The sequence below is a fragment of the Tetrao urogallus genome (genome assembly GCF_951394365.1).
Source record: "Tetrao urogallus genome assembly, chromosome: 7".
Lineage (NCBI taxonomy): Eukaryota > Metazoa > Chordata > Aves > Galliformes > Phasianidae > Tetrao > Tetrao urogallus.
In genome coordinates, this window is record NC_136820.1 from 49,476,377 (window position 1) to 49,489,691 (window position 13,315).

The following is a 13,315-nucleotide window of genomic DNA, read 5'->3' on the forward strand; positions in this document are numbered from 1 at the left end:
AAAACTGGTCAACTTCTTACAATGCTTGTGTAACAGCCAACTTCCTGCACTTCATTTTGGCCAGAAATACAGAAACAGATCTGTCATCAGACTATCACTGTCCTAGAACTGCATTCACTCAGTGACCCATCATGAGGAAACATTTGTGTACACGCAAATGAGAAAAGGCTGAGAGCTGCTTCCTCCTTGGGCCGGGTGAGGATCACAGACCTGCTGCAGCCTTTTGGCTCCTAAGGCCCTAGGAGCTTCCTGCTGCTGGGGCTGCCAAGGATTTAGCCCAGTGGTGGGATGTTGCCACTGGATCTGGGACTCCTTCCTTCTTCAAGACCACAGGTGACAGTTGCTGTGAGGAGAGTGTCTGCATCCCACGGAATGGGATGGTAGAGTATTCCTCCATGTGCAAAGACACCTTCTTGCTTCTTCAGTCCTGGTGTAACAAAACATCTCCAGGCTCTGCCATGGACACCTTCTCTCCGTTCGCACACTTGCAGACACAGTGAATGGTGGAGGGAGACTTAGAGAGTAGGATGAAGACTTGGAAGAAGTTTCTAAGAGGTGTTAGTAAAACAGTCTTTGCTTCCCACTGTCTTCCAGTAACACACCAAACCCTCCACCTGACTCACCAGTTTCAACAGGAGCATTCAGACAGAGTTGCAGTGTGGTTTATTCTAGCTGATCTGTGATCAGAAGAACAACCTGGAAATAAAGAACAGTTATTAGCCTTCTCTGTCATCTTTTTATGCTGAGCTGCACCATCAGTCGCCCTACCAAGTTCCTAAAGGCGTTGATGTGGTCCTGACGAGAAGGATGCTGCAGAGAGACTTCACTTTTCAGATTTCATTACGTTTTTTCTTTTCAGCATATCAATTGCAGTTGTGTGCAGGTGATCCAATTTGACATCTTGGGAGATACTCCTGGGCTGCTTTGGAAGCTCACAGTGTTTGGAGGTTAGATTTACTCTGCTTCTCCAAGAAGCATAAATACTTTTTTAAAAGAAAGACTCTGAATGTTTAAAACCAACCCCCATCTTCAGAGGAGCTGCTCCCAACATTTCTGGGGCTCTCAACTAGAGATTGCAGTGGTTGATGGGGGAGAGTTCAATAGCTTCACATAGCTGAGTCTCCAGAACAGCTGCTGTGTAGAGCAAAAGATTATCTTTTTTCTCCAAATTGTATCTCTCACTGGCACATGACAGGAATTAATATTTGCATTTGTGCATTGCATTTCTGTTGAGTGAGAACAGGAGGAGCCTCCAGTAGGGTTCATGGCACTGAGAGATCACGTACTGCAGGGAACACCTCACTTCAGCCCACCTACTGCACTTTCTGTCTCAGATTTGCACTCCTGCCATGTTCTGGGAAGCACAAGTGTTTCACACCCTATGTGAAACCTCACATCTAGAGCACCTCAGCAGTGCTGGGAGGAAAATCAGAACTGGAGGGGATCTTGGCATCGAGGCAGTGCGTAAAACCCAAACTCTGCACAGAAGTTCATATTTGGGATGGTCAAAGTGCAGGCTGGTGGTCCATTGCCCATTGTGACAGTTAAATTTTAATGTGCCACTTTTGCTTCAATCCTGCTTAATGCTGACACGAGCACAAACTAATCTGTTCATGCCCAGTGTGTCCAGTCAGCTTCCTGCTTGCACTTTCACTCTGCTTGCTTCCCATGGGCTCTGTGCTTGTCAAAAGTCTCTAAGTTGCCATTTCCATGAGGATCCACTAATGCATGTCCTTCCTGACGTGTTGGTTGACAGATCCAACCATTGAAGTGGTCAGTCCCATGCAGGATATAACTGTTGATGAAGATGGCACAGCAGAGTTCATATGCCAGTATTCTAGGCCAGTACACGCCATATGGAAGAAAAATGATCAGGAAATACTTGCAGATGGGCAGCGAGTGATTATCGATCAGGACTGGAATGTAAGCATGCTAAAAATTAAACCCACGGTACCAGAAGACAGTGGCGTCTATTCTTGTGAAGCTGAAGGCACTAAAGTGATGGCTGCACTTGATGTTCAAGGTGAGGTCTTCCAGCCAAAGAGGAAGACTATCGTGGTTTCCAACTAAGAGGTGGAAAAATCATGGCAGCATCTCTCAATAAGTGACACGTTAGAATCTTTTGTGTTCGTGCCAGTGCTGATAACGATGCTGAAAGTAACTAGGAGTTATTGGGAACTGAATATGAAACTGCAGCATTTCACTGGAGCTTAGTTCTAATTAATGCTCACTTATTACACCACTTACACGTCATACCTCTTCCACATGGAACTGGATTTGGCTGCCACATCAGTGCTATGGAATGCCTCCTGCTGAATTATTGTGAACTTACCAATATAATGTTGGTCCAAAAGAGTAATAATCACATTTTTTGTGCTCTTACAGAGTGCTTTTTACACACGAGTTCTCTAACATAGGTAATGGATAGCATCAAACCCATTTTTATTTCCAACTAAGCTAAAATAGCTTGGGATTTTACTTATTTCAAATACTGATCACTTGGGAAGCACCTTCTCACTTGTAATCAGCATTTGTAAGGGTCCTGAGGATGAGCAGATAAAATGAAGTGTAGATTTATGATTTGATATGGATGTCTGTTGGTTTTTTCCTGTTGTTTGTATATGGAATTTTTGTTTTTGGTCACCAAGTGAATTAGCTCAACCAGCAAGTATGAGGGTTCCGATCTGATTTCTGGGCTGCTGTGTTTTGTTTGTAAAAAATTATGCCCTCTTGTCTAATTAGAGGTGTGAATACTATTCACTCTTCAGGCTATTATTAGCATTTTCTACGTTGATGGACTTTTGGGGCTAAAAAAGTATTAATGAATATTATCTAAAAGCAACCAGAGCAGGTAGGATCTGCGGTTATCTGCAGATCTAGTTATCTAGTTTTCATAGTTAGGGAAAGAAGTGCTCTGAAAAGGCACCAAAAAAAAGTCTTGGATTGGTCCCAATGAAATTATATGCTCTCCAAGGTTTACAAAACCCTCATTGTTCTCCAGAAGTACGAATGTTGTAAAATACAAGAATGCTTTAGTAGCTCATGCCTTTTTCTGCTATCGAATGAGTAAATCAGCATTGTTTTTCACTTTGTGTAGAAGAGTTCTAATGTCTCAGGGCATTGATTTATGTCATAGATGGTGCTGAGCACTGTATGATATCTGTGTAAATCGTATCTACCTAACTGTGCATCCCACTGCTGTGCATATCACTTACCCATGGAGTTAGTCTAACACAAATTACACTTACAAGCACCAGCCTCTGCTTAGTTTGGCATCAGGCTGGTTGTTTACCTACAGAGGCCAACAGATGCATGCACTGACTGCAGGCAAATGGTAGACACGGGCACATTTCTGACCACACAATTAACTGCACATGCATGAGAAAATAAACCTAATCTGTTACCACTGAGCCTGAGTAATGATTCAGAAACTTACAGTTGAAAATCCTGTTAATATAGATTTTAATTCTTTGTGTGTTTCCAAGAGGCAGACATGCAAAATGTATTGTTAACTCAGATGGCAGTTTTTTTACCAGCTATAATGCTCTCTTGTATAGCTTTGCATGAAAGGGAGTAAGGCTGCACCGTGAGCAGTCATTTGGTTGATATCTCCCAGTTCTGATGGCAGTTATACTGCCTGGGAGATCTGGGAGAAACTTTTCCTCTTGTGAGACTGAAGAGATTTGATTATGCTTGATCTTCCTGAGCTGTCCCTTCCTGTCAACTATTCGACTGGTTCATAGGAGCACTAACATTTTTTGTCTTTATTTGCAGAAACAAAAGTCAGGTTTCTGGAGGAAGCCTAGATGAAATGAGGACCCATAGGTTTATCATTATTTTTAAACAATCTCAGTAGTTACAATGTTTTTATATATAGTATTGTGTTAGAACCTGGTGGAAAAATAACAGCTAAGGAGTTGGGCTTGATGATCCCTTCCAACTCAGGTTATTCTATGATTCCAAACTAAGCCTTCAAGCACAGTCTATCTCATCCCCACCCTTTCCATCAGCTTTCCAGCAGTGGGAATCATCCGATGATCCAAGGCTTGTTGATACTCAGATGTACACAGCAGGCAATTCATGCTGTTGGTTTTCTTTCCTTGCTAGCCAAGAACAGCATCGTCCAGGGATTGGAGAACGTGGAAGCAGTGGAAGGAGGGGAAGCCCTGTTTGAATGCTACCTTTCCAAACCCGAGTGCTACAACTACAACTGGCTGATTGATGACGAGCCTGCCAAAACTACAGAAAACACGGAGATGGTTTACTTTGAAAATGGGCGCAGGCATCTGCTGCTGCTGAAGAACCTCACTCTGCAGGACAATTGCAGGGTGACTTTTATGTGCAGTGATGCAGTGACCTCAGCCTTCCTCACGGTGAAAGGTAACTGCTGTACTTACATGGGGTGTCTTACCTTTCTGACAGGGGAGGGCAAATGAGTCAGGAACGTGTTATGGATGGCAGAGAGAGGAAGTTCCTTTAGGTATTTCCATTGTGTTTTTCTGCTACTTGGAAAAAAAAGGCATTGCTTGGTTGGATTTTGCAAGCTTTGTGAAGCTTCAGCCAACAAGGGTATACCATTTGTTCAGGTGTTGTATGTGACCTCCATTTTAATGATCTTCTTGTTCTCTACGGCCTGACTGTCCAGAGATTCAGTGTGAATATCCACCTCTCTTACCTCTATTTGTTTCTGTGATTGAGGGTCTGATTACCTATTTTCCCCTGTAGGATGGCGTCTGCAGATCTTGCAGCCTCTCACGGATGTGGAAGTCTCTCCAGGGCAGAAAGCTACATTCAGCTGTTCTCTAAGTGAAGCTGTGCCAATTAATGAAGTTACCTGGTATTTTAATGATATAGAGATCCAACCAGATGAGGACTGGGAGATACAAGCAGATGGAAACAAATACAAACTTATTCTGAATAAAGCCCAACCGCATCATTCAGGAGAGGTGACGTTTGCTTCCAGAGAAGCAATTGCATCAGCCAAGTTATCTGTGCTAGGTAAGTCCATTTGTTGTCCATGTCTGTCATTGTAGCCCAGCAACACAGGAAATAGAATCTCCTTTGGAACCGAGCTACAACCTCAACTTTTCTAATTTTTGTGCTGATTTTTTATCTTTGCCTTTCGTGTCCAAAGGTAGCGATCTTAATCTAAGAAGGTGCTGCAGGGCAACTTGCTCTTTGACCAGCAGTAATTGAGCCTGTCAGAAGAAAATTAGATCAGGCCAGTGATGGTAGAGATGTTCACCAGCTTCCTTTCTCTGCAGCCTTTTTTAAAACATAACATAGTCACATGGAAGTCAATTTACACGGAGTTCAACGCCACCCTCAGCAAATGTGGATACAGGGGGGGGTTGTGCTAGAATGCACGTGGAAAAATTAGTAGGGGCAGAACAGAACCCTTTGAAATCTGCTGATCTACTCCAGCACAAAGGCAACCAGTATTTCAGATTACTGAGCTGCATGTTACAGTCTTATGGAATTCAACCACATGACATCCACCTCAAGCTTCACAGATAGGAGAATGAGAACCTCTTGGAGTATTTTGTGAGTGGAGAAGACAGTAGTTGCCAAATACCCTTGTAGGGTGCGTTGTACAAACGATTTGGCAAGTCCATCCCAGCTCCCCAAGACCTGTCTCCCTCCCACAGTGGGATAGGTTGATCACCCAGGAATGGCACAGCCCCACGGATGGTTATGAGATAATTGCAGTGTGTTTTAGCTGTAGTTGAAGATCTTCAAGAGCCATTAACTGATCATCCTGTCTTTAAATTACTACAGGTAGTCTGTCTGTCATTTTAATTAATTCTGAGGTCCCTGGTATCTTCAACTTCAAACAATTTTGGGCAAATACACCTTAGGATTTTAAAAATGTTATTCTCATGAACTTCCTCTGTTGGTTTTCTGTGTGAAATTTGCCTGAAAATGTAGGAAAAAGTCTACGTAAGCTACGTGGTGTACAAAACATGGCCAATGGATTGTGGTCAATTGCTCATCATCCTTCCATGGTCAGTGATCAGTGGCCCTTGATTCCTCCTCCATGGTCAATGGCAACTCTCGCCTTCTCCTCAACTCCCAGTGAAACCAGGAGTTGGATGGGTTTTATGGGTTTTATTCTGGGGGTTTTATGGTGGTGACAGGTTGACAGTTGGACTTCGTGATCCTAGTGGTCTTTCCCCAAGATAACATGATGTCCACCAAGACCAAATCTAAGCTGTATAAAATCAAAGCCCAAATGCACTCAGAGCTTTCAGCCAAGTTCCTTAACAACACGCACAATATAGAGTCATCTTTATTTTGAGTTGAGTGGGACAAAGCAGCAGGAAAAAGTCACAATAATAATTGACACTGAGTGTCTGAGAGGGCAGATGGAAGATGAATATTTGTTCTCAGCACTGTAGATCAGTGCAGGAGAAATCAGTGGCACAGATATTCATCTCATGGTCACAGGCACGTACACTTGACTTTACAATGAACCAAACGTTGCGCTTGTTGTCCTTCCGTCTCATTGTTTGTAGAAGGCTCTCAGGTTGCTTTAGTAGAAAGCAATATTGCTCACACTGTTCATCACTGGACCTCTGTTGTGCCTTCAGCCCATCCCGATCCCCCTGAAGAACCACAAGTTTTACACACAAGCAGTCACTCTGTGACTCTGTCTTGGTACAAGCCGCTGAGCGACGGTGGTTGCGACATCCTAGGCTACCAAGTGGAGAGAAAAATCCCAGGTGTTGGCTGGCAGTCATGCAACAAGAGCATAATTCAAAGCATGCAGTTTGTGGTGGACAATCTCACTCCAGGAGAACCCTACAGATTCCGCGTCTCGGCTGTAAACAAAGTTGGGGCCAGCGAGCCAGCACAGTTCCCTCAAATGGTGCAGCTAGGTGAGAAAGGAAAGATGGCCCCATGGAGGACTGCAAGCTGCTGTCGGCCTGTTTCGCATGGCATGTCTGCTTCTTCCGTTCCAGGTATCTCCTGGAAGAGTTCAATCAGCAGCATCTTTCAGTGCTTTGCTGCCAGCACAATACAGGAGAATGAGCTTGGACAAATTGTTCTGGGCTGTCACAAAGCAAAACCCGCTGTGTTGTTACTATCCAAAACTTCCTCTAAGCTGCATCAAGCTGTCTTGTGGCCTGCACTGCATCCATGTGTTGTCCAATCACCATGAGTTTCTTTTCTGGTGGAGCTTAGGTGGAATGAGTCGGAAGGGGCATGTTGGGATGTGTTTGGGTAACCAAGGCTGGCTAAGGCTGGCACTGATGTGGGCCTGGGCACTGTTGTCTTCTTCACCCATCTTTCTTCATATGATTGCATATCTTTTGTGATAACCCCTATGAAGGAGTACTGGAGAACACAGTTTCTTCGCTGCCTGTTGGTGTGACTTCGGAAGTGGAATGGAGAGCCACTCCATCAACCTTTTCTTGCAACTTCTTCCATGATAACTGAGAGTCCAGAAAATTCCCCAGAATGACAGTAATAATAAAAATTAAAAATCACTTTTTTTTTTTAAAGGTCAAATTTGATGTTTTTGCAACATTACTTCCAGTGTGCCAGCTGGACCTCAGCAACTGTTTATGCTCACTGCCTGCAACAAATCCAAGGGATTTGGGGCAGAGATTCCCTCACCAGGTGCAATGGCAGACGGGCACTCAGATGTGCATTGGCTTACAAGGTCCCAGTCAACATCTCAGCATTTCATGCATTTGTCACGACTTCATTTTGATTACTGCTGTCGTACAAGCAGCATGGCATTGGCAAGACTTCTTCCGAAGTAAAGATCTTATTTTAAATATTCTTTAAGCTTTCTGATATATTTTTTGAATATATCTCTTCCTAAACTACCATGATTATATATATTTTTTAATCTTTTTGAGCAACCTGGTCCTGAGTGAGGTATCCCTGCTTAGAGCAGGGTGGTTGGAACTAGATGACTGTAAAGGTCCCTTCCAACCCAAACCATTCTAAGATTCTATGATTGGAACGAATACAACTTTTAACAATCTCTTTTCTTTTTTATTCTTATTCTTTCACTGTTTTCTCACATCACTTCTAAACATTTAAGATCTGCTTGGATCCATAGGACTGCTTGAATATTGGTTGTGATGGGTAAATGAAGGTCAGCAAAAGAAACAGAAGAAGGGGAAAAATGCGATGACTTTTGCATGTATACATTTAAATGGAATGGGTTTCACCCCTAGGAGAGCTTGTACAGTTATTTTGGAAGTGCAAATTTTGGATGCTGCCAGTGATTTATTTATTTTTTTTCCATTTTCTTTTGCTCGTCTGCAGCACTTAAAGAATCCGTAAATGAACGATGGGATGTTCGAATACTTTTTAGAGTGCTCTGGAATGCCTTGAAGCTTATGGTGTATTCTTTTTGTTAATTTACCTAGTTTTTTTTTACAATTACAGAGCCTCCAATTACAGTCACCCATCCTTTGGTGGGTGGATCAGTCTCCGAAGGGGAAGTGGCTCGCTTGGAGTGCAAATTGTCAAGTGAAATCAAAGAGAACGTGACGTGGCTCAAAGGGAAAGAACCAATACAAACTGGAGGAAGATACGAAATCCTCTCTGATGGAAAAAAGCAGATACTCATTATTCACGCATTTAAAGCTGAAGATCAGGACACATACACCTGTATGGTTTCTCCAGAAGTCAAATCTGTTGCCAGCTTGTGCCTTGAAGGTATAGAGTGTGCATTGCTGTGATGTTTAATCTATTTTGTCTATGGACATCCAGGGGCATCTCCATAGCCTGGACTGGAATTTGTTTCCTTTGACAAGCTATATCTAAAAATTTGCAGATTAGTCTTTTCATAGAATCATAGAATCACCAAGGTTGGAAAAGACCTAAAAGATCATCCAGTCCAACCGTTCACCCATTACCAATAGCTCCCACTAAACCATGTCTCCATGTCACCATGACTCCACCACCTCCCTGGGCATCCATTCCAGTGCCTGACCACCCTTTCTGAAAAGTAATACTTCCTCATGTCCAGCCTGAATCTCCCCTGCCGTAGCTTGAAGCCATTCCCTCTGCTCCTATCACTAACGACACGAGAGCAGAGGCCGACCCCCAGCTCACTACAGCCTCCCTTCAGGAAGTTATAGAGAGCAGTGAGGTCTCCCCTGAGCCTCCTCTTCTCCAGGCTGAACTTACTCTTTTCTTACTCTTTGGTTTAACTCAGTACGTTTTTGAGTCTCTGATAGTTTTGAACTGCTCAGATGAGATTCTCCTGGGTTGCACAACACTCTCAGACATAGGTTTGTATTTGGGGTGGTCCACTGCAGAGTCAGGAGTTGGACTCGGAGATCCTTGTGGTCTGTTCCAACTTGGGATAATCTATTTTTTTCTATTCATTTCTATTTATTCAAATGTGTAAGGAATTAAAAACATGTCGTTTGGCCCTGTTTTATGTACATGTTACTTGGATGTCGCAGGATAGCTGCAGGACAGCTAACTGCCACCAATAGTCTTCTGCCCAGACTTCAGAAAAAATGTTTCCACGTGCTTTCTCAGAGCTTCCTCGTATGCTTTGTCGTTTAACATCTTCATTTCTCCTCAGTTCCTACAGTGTCAATGCTAAAAGAGATTGCCAAGGAAGTCCCCCCTGCAAGCCAACAGGAGGAGCTGGTGGATGGCCACGTCCAGCCCAGCTTGCCCCCCGAGGCTGCCCAGGAGGGAGACCTTCATCTCCTGTGGGAAGCTCTGGCCAAGAAGCGTCGGATGAGCCGGGAGCCCACCTTGGATTCCATCAGCGAGGTGCCAGAAGAAGAAGAGAAGCTTCAGAAGCTGAGGAAGGAAGAAGCAGAGCAGTCTCACTATTACTCAGAGGAGTACTCCACGTGTGATGAGCTGGCCAGGACAGGAGAAGCAGATTTTTCTTTCACAAGTTCAGATGATGAATCTCGAGCTGGGACTCCTTCGCTAGTGAACTACCTCAAGAAAGCTGAAAAGAGAAGTGTCAGTGTTACCACCAAGGTTCAGTCCACCTCCACGGGCAAGCTGTGGAAACAGTGGGAGAAATCCAGTGTGGAGACTGTTGTGGCTGCCCCAGGTGCCAAGCCAGCTGAACCAGAAATAGCAGATTTAGATGATCCTTCCATGAACAGCGCCGCTGTGAAGATCCAGGCTGCTTTCAAAGGCTACAAAGTCAGGAAAGAGATCAAGCAACAAGAGTGCCCAGTGTTTACTGAGACCTTCAAAGATTTCTCTGGTGAGCCTGGAAGCACCCTGCATCTCGAGTGTGTGGCCCACAGCAAGACCGACATGAAGGTCCGCTGGCTGAAGGATGGGGAGGAGCTGTCAGACGGTCGCTACTATCACATAGACAACTACAGCGATGGGACCTGCTCTTTGATTATCACTGGCCTGGACAGGAAGGATACGGGTAAATACACCTGTGAGGCATCCAATAAATTTGGGAAGGTTTCACACAGCGCGAAGGTGGTGATCGGTGCTGAGGAACCTGAAGCGCTTCCGAAGGAGAAGAGTATTAAACAAAGCACTGATAGTGAGACAGAGAGCTCCTCTGGCAGCGACCTGGATGATGCTTTCCGTAAAGCTGGAAGGAGGCTGCACAGACTCTTCAGGGCCAAGATCTCAACGGAGATATCCGATGTGGAGGAAGAGCTCTTTGTCAGCGCAGACGAAGGGGACGTAGAGGTGGTCGACCATCAGACGTATCGTGAGGACGATCGGTACATTTACATAAAGTTTGAGGTCTTGTCCGAGGCAAAAACAGCTGCCACTCGTTTCAGAGAGATGTTTGGCGCCCTGGGGATTCCCGTGGAGATTGATATTTTGGAACAAGGCCCAAGGAAAGTTGAATTGCGCATTGGGAAAGCAATGCCACCCACCCATGGGAAGTTTGCTCCACCAGTTCTGAGACCACCACCGCCTTTGCTGACTTCTGATACAGGTGGGTAAAGCAGACTGGTTTATTCTATGAAAAAGGCATCTGGAGCAGATCAGAAAATAATCTTCTCGCTCATCAAGTAATTTCTAAAATCTTTTTATTTTTGTGCAGATATTTTCCTGGAAAGTTTACATATTTAAAAAAAAAAAGATGTTTTAATTATTTTTCACTAGTGTCAGTGACAAGGGGAGGGACTGCAAAGTATTAACTTATTTACAGAGCTGCTTTTCACAGTAGAAATGTCCTCGACTATAATCAGATGGCCATGAATGCTGTGATTATTGTATTTAAATCAAGGAAATGCATTTCAGAGCAGCCCCGAGGGAGAAAGGACATTTGGGCAGCAGTGCTGCTAAAATACATCTTCTAACACAGTTTTTCTTTCTTCCCTCCTAATTGCCTGGCTTTAGCTCCCATGTTCCTGACTGAGCTTCAAAACCAAGAGGTACAAGATGGCTATCCTGTCAGCTTTGACTGCATTGTTGTTGGCAAACCCCTCCCCACGGTTCGCTGGTTCAAGGATGGGAAAGCTATTGAAGAAAATGATCACTACATGATCAATGAGGACCAGGAAGGATGCCATCAGCTGATCATCACAGCTGTGGTCCCCACCGACATGGGTGTTTATCGTTGCCTTGCTGAAAACAACATGGGAGTGGCTTCAACCAAGGCGGAGCTTCGAGTGGACCGTAAGTCTCAAAAGCACTGCAGAAAAAACAGAGCAAAGAGGTCACGTTCAGAGGTGGATATACATTTTTCAAGAAAAACACTGTCTACATTTGGAAAAAAAAAAAAAGATGTATACAAATTGCCCACAGAATGCTACACTTCCAAACCTCGGGTTCCTTGGGTTTTGCCAACAGTAAGGAGTGGCTCTGAGCAAAGCTTCTGAGATAAAATGAGACGTTTCCATAAATCAGGGGGATGTGGGAGTCTGCTGCTGTAGTGTTATGAAATTGATCACTCACATTAACAAGGAAACAATAATTACAGTAACATGAAGGTTTTGAAGTTCAACTTACAGAAAACGCTTCCTTTTCCATTTAACAGTGACCAGCACTGACTACGAGACAGCAGCAGATGCTACAGAGACGTCGTCTTATTACAGTGCCAAAGAATATGTTTCAAGGTAAAATACCAAACTCTTAACTCTTTTACCTTGGTAAGATGACTATGCTTATTTATATAAAGGCTATTTTTTGCTGAATCTGGCGTGGCTGGATTAATGTCATAAAGAAATACCGACCAGCTGAGTTTTCAGGTGAAATAATTATAGCAGCATTCATTTGTTGCCTTCATGGTGGCCTGAATATTTCTCCACAATATCTTTACTTTTAATGTCATATGGTGCTGAATCTGCAGCCATGATGATGAATCACACAAACTGAATTCACCTAAAATAGGTGATCCTGATTCCTAACTCTTCGCTGTTACACTGACTTCCTTCTTTCCAATTCAAATCACTTCTTAGTCGAGAACAAGAGGAATCTACCACGGAAGAGGAGCAGTTGCCCCAGATCCTCGATGACCTTCATGATATTCATGTGGCACCTGGAGCACCGCTGGCTAAATTTCACCTGAAGGTGAAAGGTGAGAGGTGCCCACAACACTGCCTGTTGTTTCAGGTTTGCAGTCAGGGTGAAGTGCTGGACAAATTTTTCCCATGTGCTCTTGGAGTCACAGAATCATAGAACCACTGATGTTGGAAAAGACCTCCAAGATCATCCAGCCCAGCTGGATGTAAAACATGATTCTGCCTGTAAAAATGATGGGAACTGTTTTGGCTTCTGTGTTCTTGAAACTGGTACTGAAACTGATAAAATCCAGAGACATAGGTGCACATTTTATTTTCACTGTGAGTTCAGCTTTTGGATCTGTGTGCAATGCAAGGCAAATATAAGTGTTACTTTCTCAATGTGGAAAGTGTTTGGGTATGGAAAAAAATATAGGCAATGCCAGCAACAGAAGAGATAGAAAGAACTTTTACAAACAAATGCAATTCCACGAATTTTCAGCCAATTTTAATGTGGTAGTCCTTCAAATCAGCATCCATTGGCAGAGCTCATTGTCCACAAGGATCTGCCTGGCTGCAGATGCTCCCAGATCAATGATGGTAATTCACTCTTTGTGTCTGTGTCGGTTCCTCACAGGGTATCCAGAGCCTCGTCTCTATTGGTTCAAAAATGGGCAGCCACTGAAGGCCTCGGATCGAATCCTGAAGATTGATAGAAGGGAGCTCCACTCACTGGAAATTCTCAATGTCGTGAAGTCAGATGCTGGCCAATACTCAATATTTCTCATCAATTCTGCTGGTTCTGCATACTCATCAGCCAGGCTGGTAGTCAGAGGTGGGTACCGGCCTATTTTGGGTACCCAGTTTTCTCTCTTCCAGTGAGTCTTTCC

General features: G+C 43.9%; 1 protein-coding gene across 1 annotated transcript in view; it reads left to right on the plus strand.

Moving 5' to 3' along the window:
- Positions 1-13,315, plus strand: part of OBSCN (obscurin, cytoskeletal calmodulin and titin-interacting RhoGEF) — a gene marked incomplete at both ends in the record, with an annotated part of 161,587 nt that overhangs the window by 95,503 nt on the left and 52,769 nt on the right. The window contains 10 exon segments of the mRNA XM_079538679.1: positions 1,757-2,023; positions 4,108-4,380; positions 4,726-4,998; positions 6,591-6,878; positions 8,407-8,679; positions 9,560-10,915; positions 11,323-11,601; positions 11,963-12,041; positions 12,384-12,502; positions 13,063-13,260. Coding sequence (XP_079394805.1) covers positions 1,757-2,023; positions 4,108-4,380; positions 4,726-4,998; positions 6,591-6,878; positions 8,407-8,679; positions 9,560-10,915; positions 11,323-11,601; positions 11,963-12,041; positions 12,384-12,502; positions 13,063-13,260 — 3,405 coding nt within the window.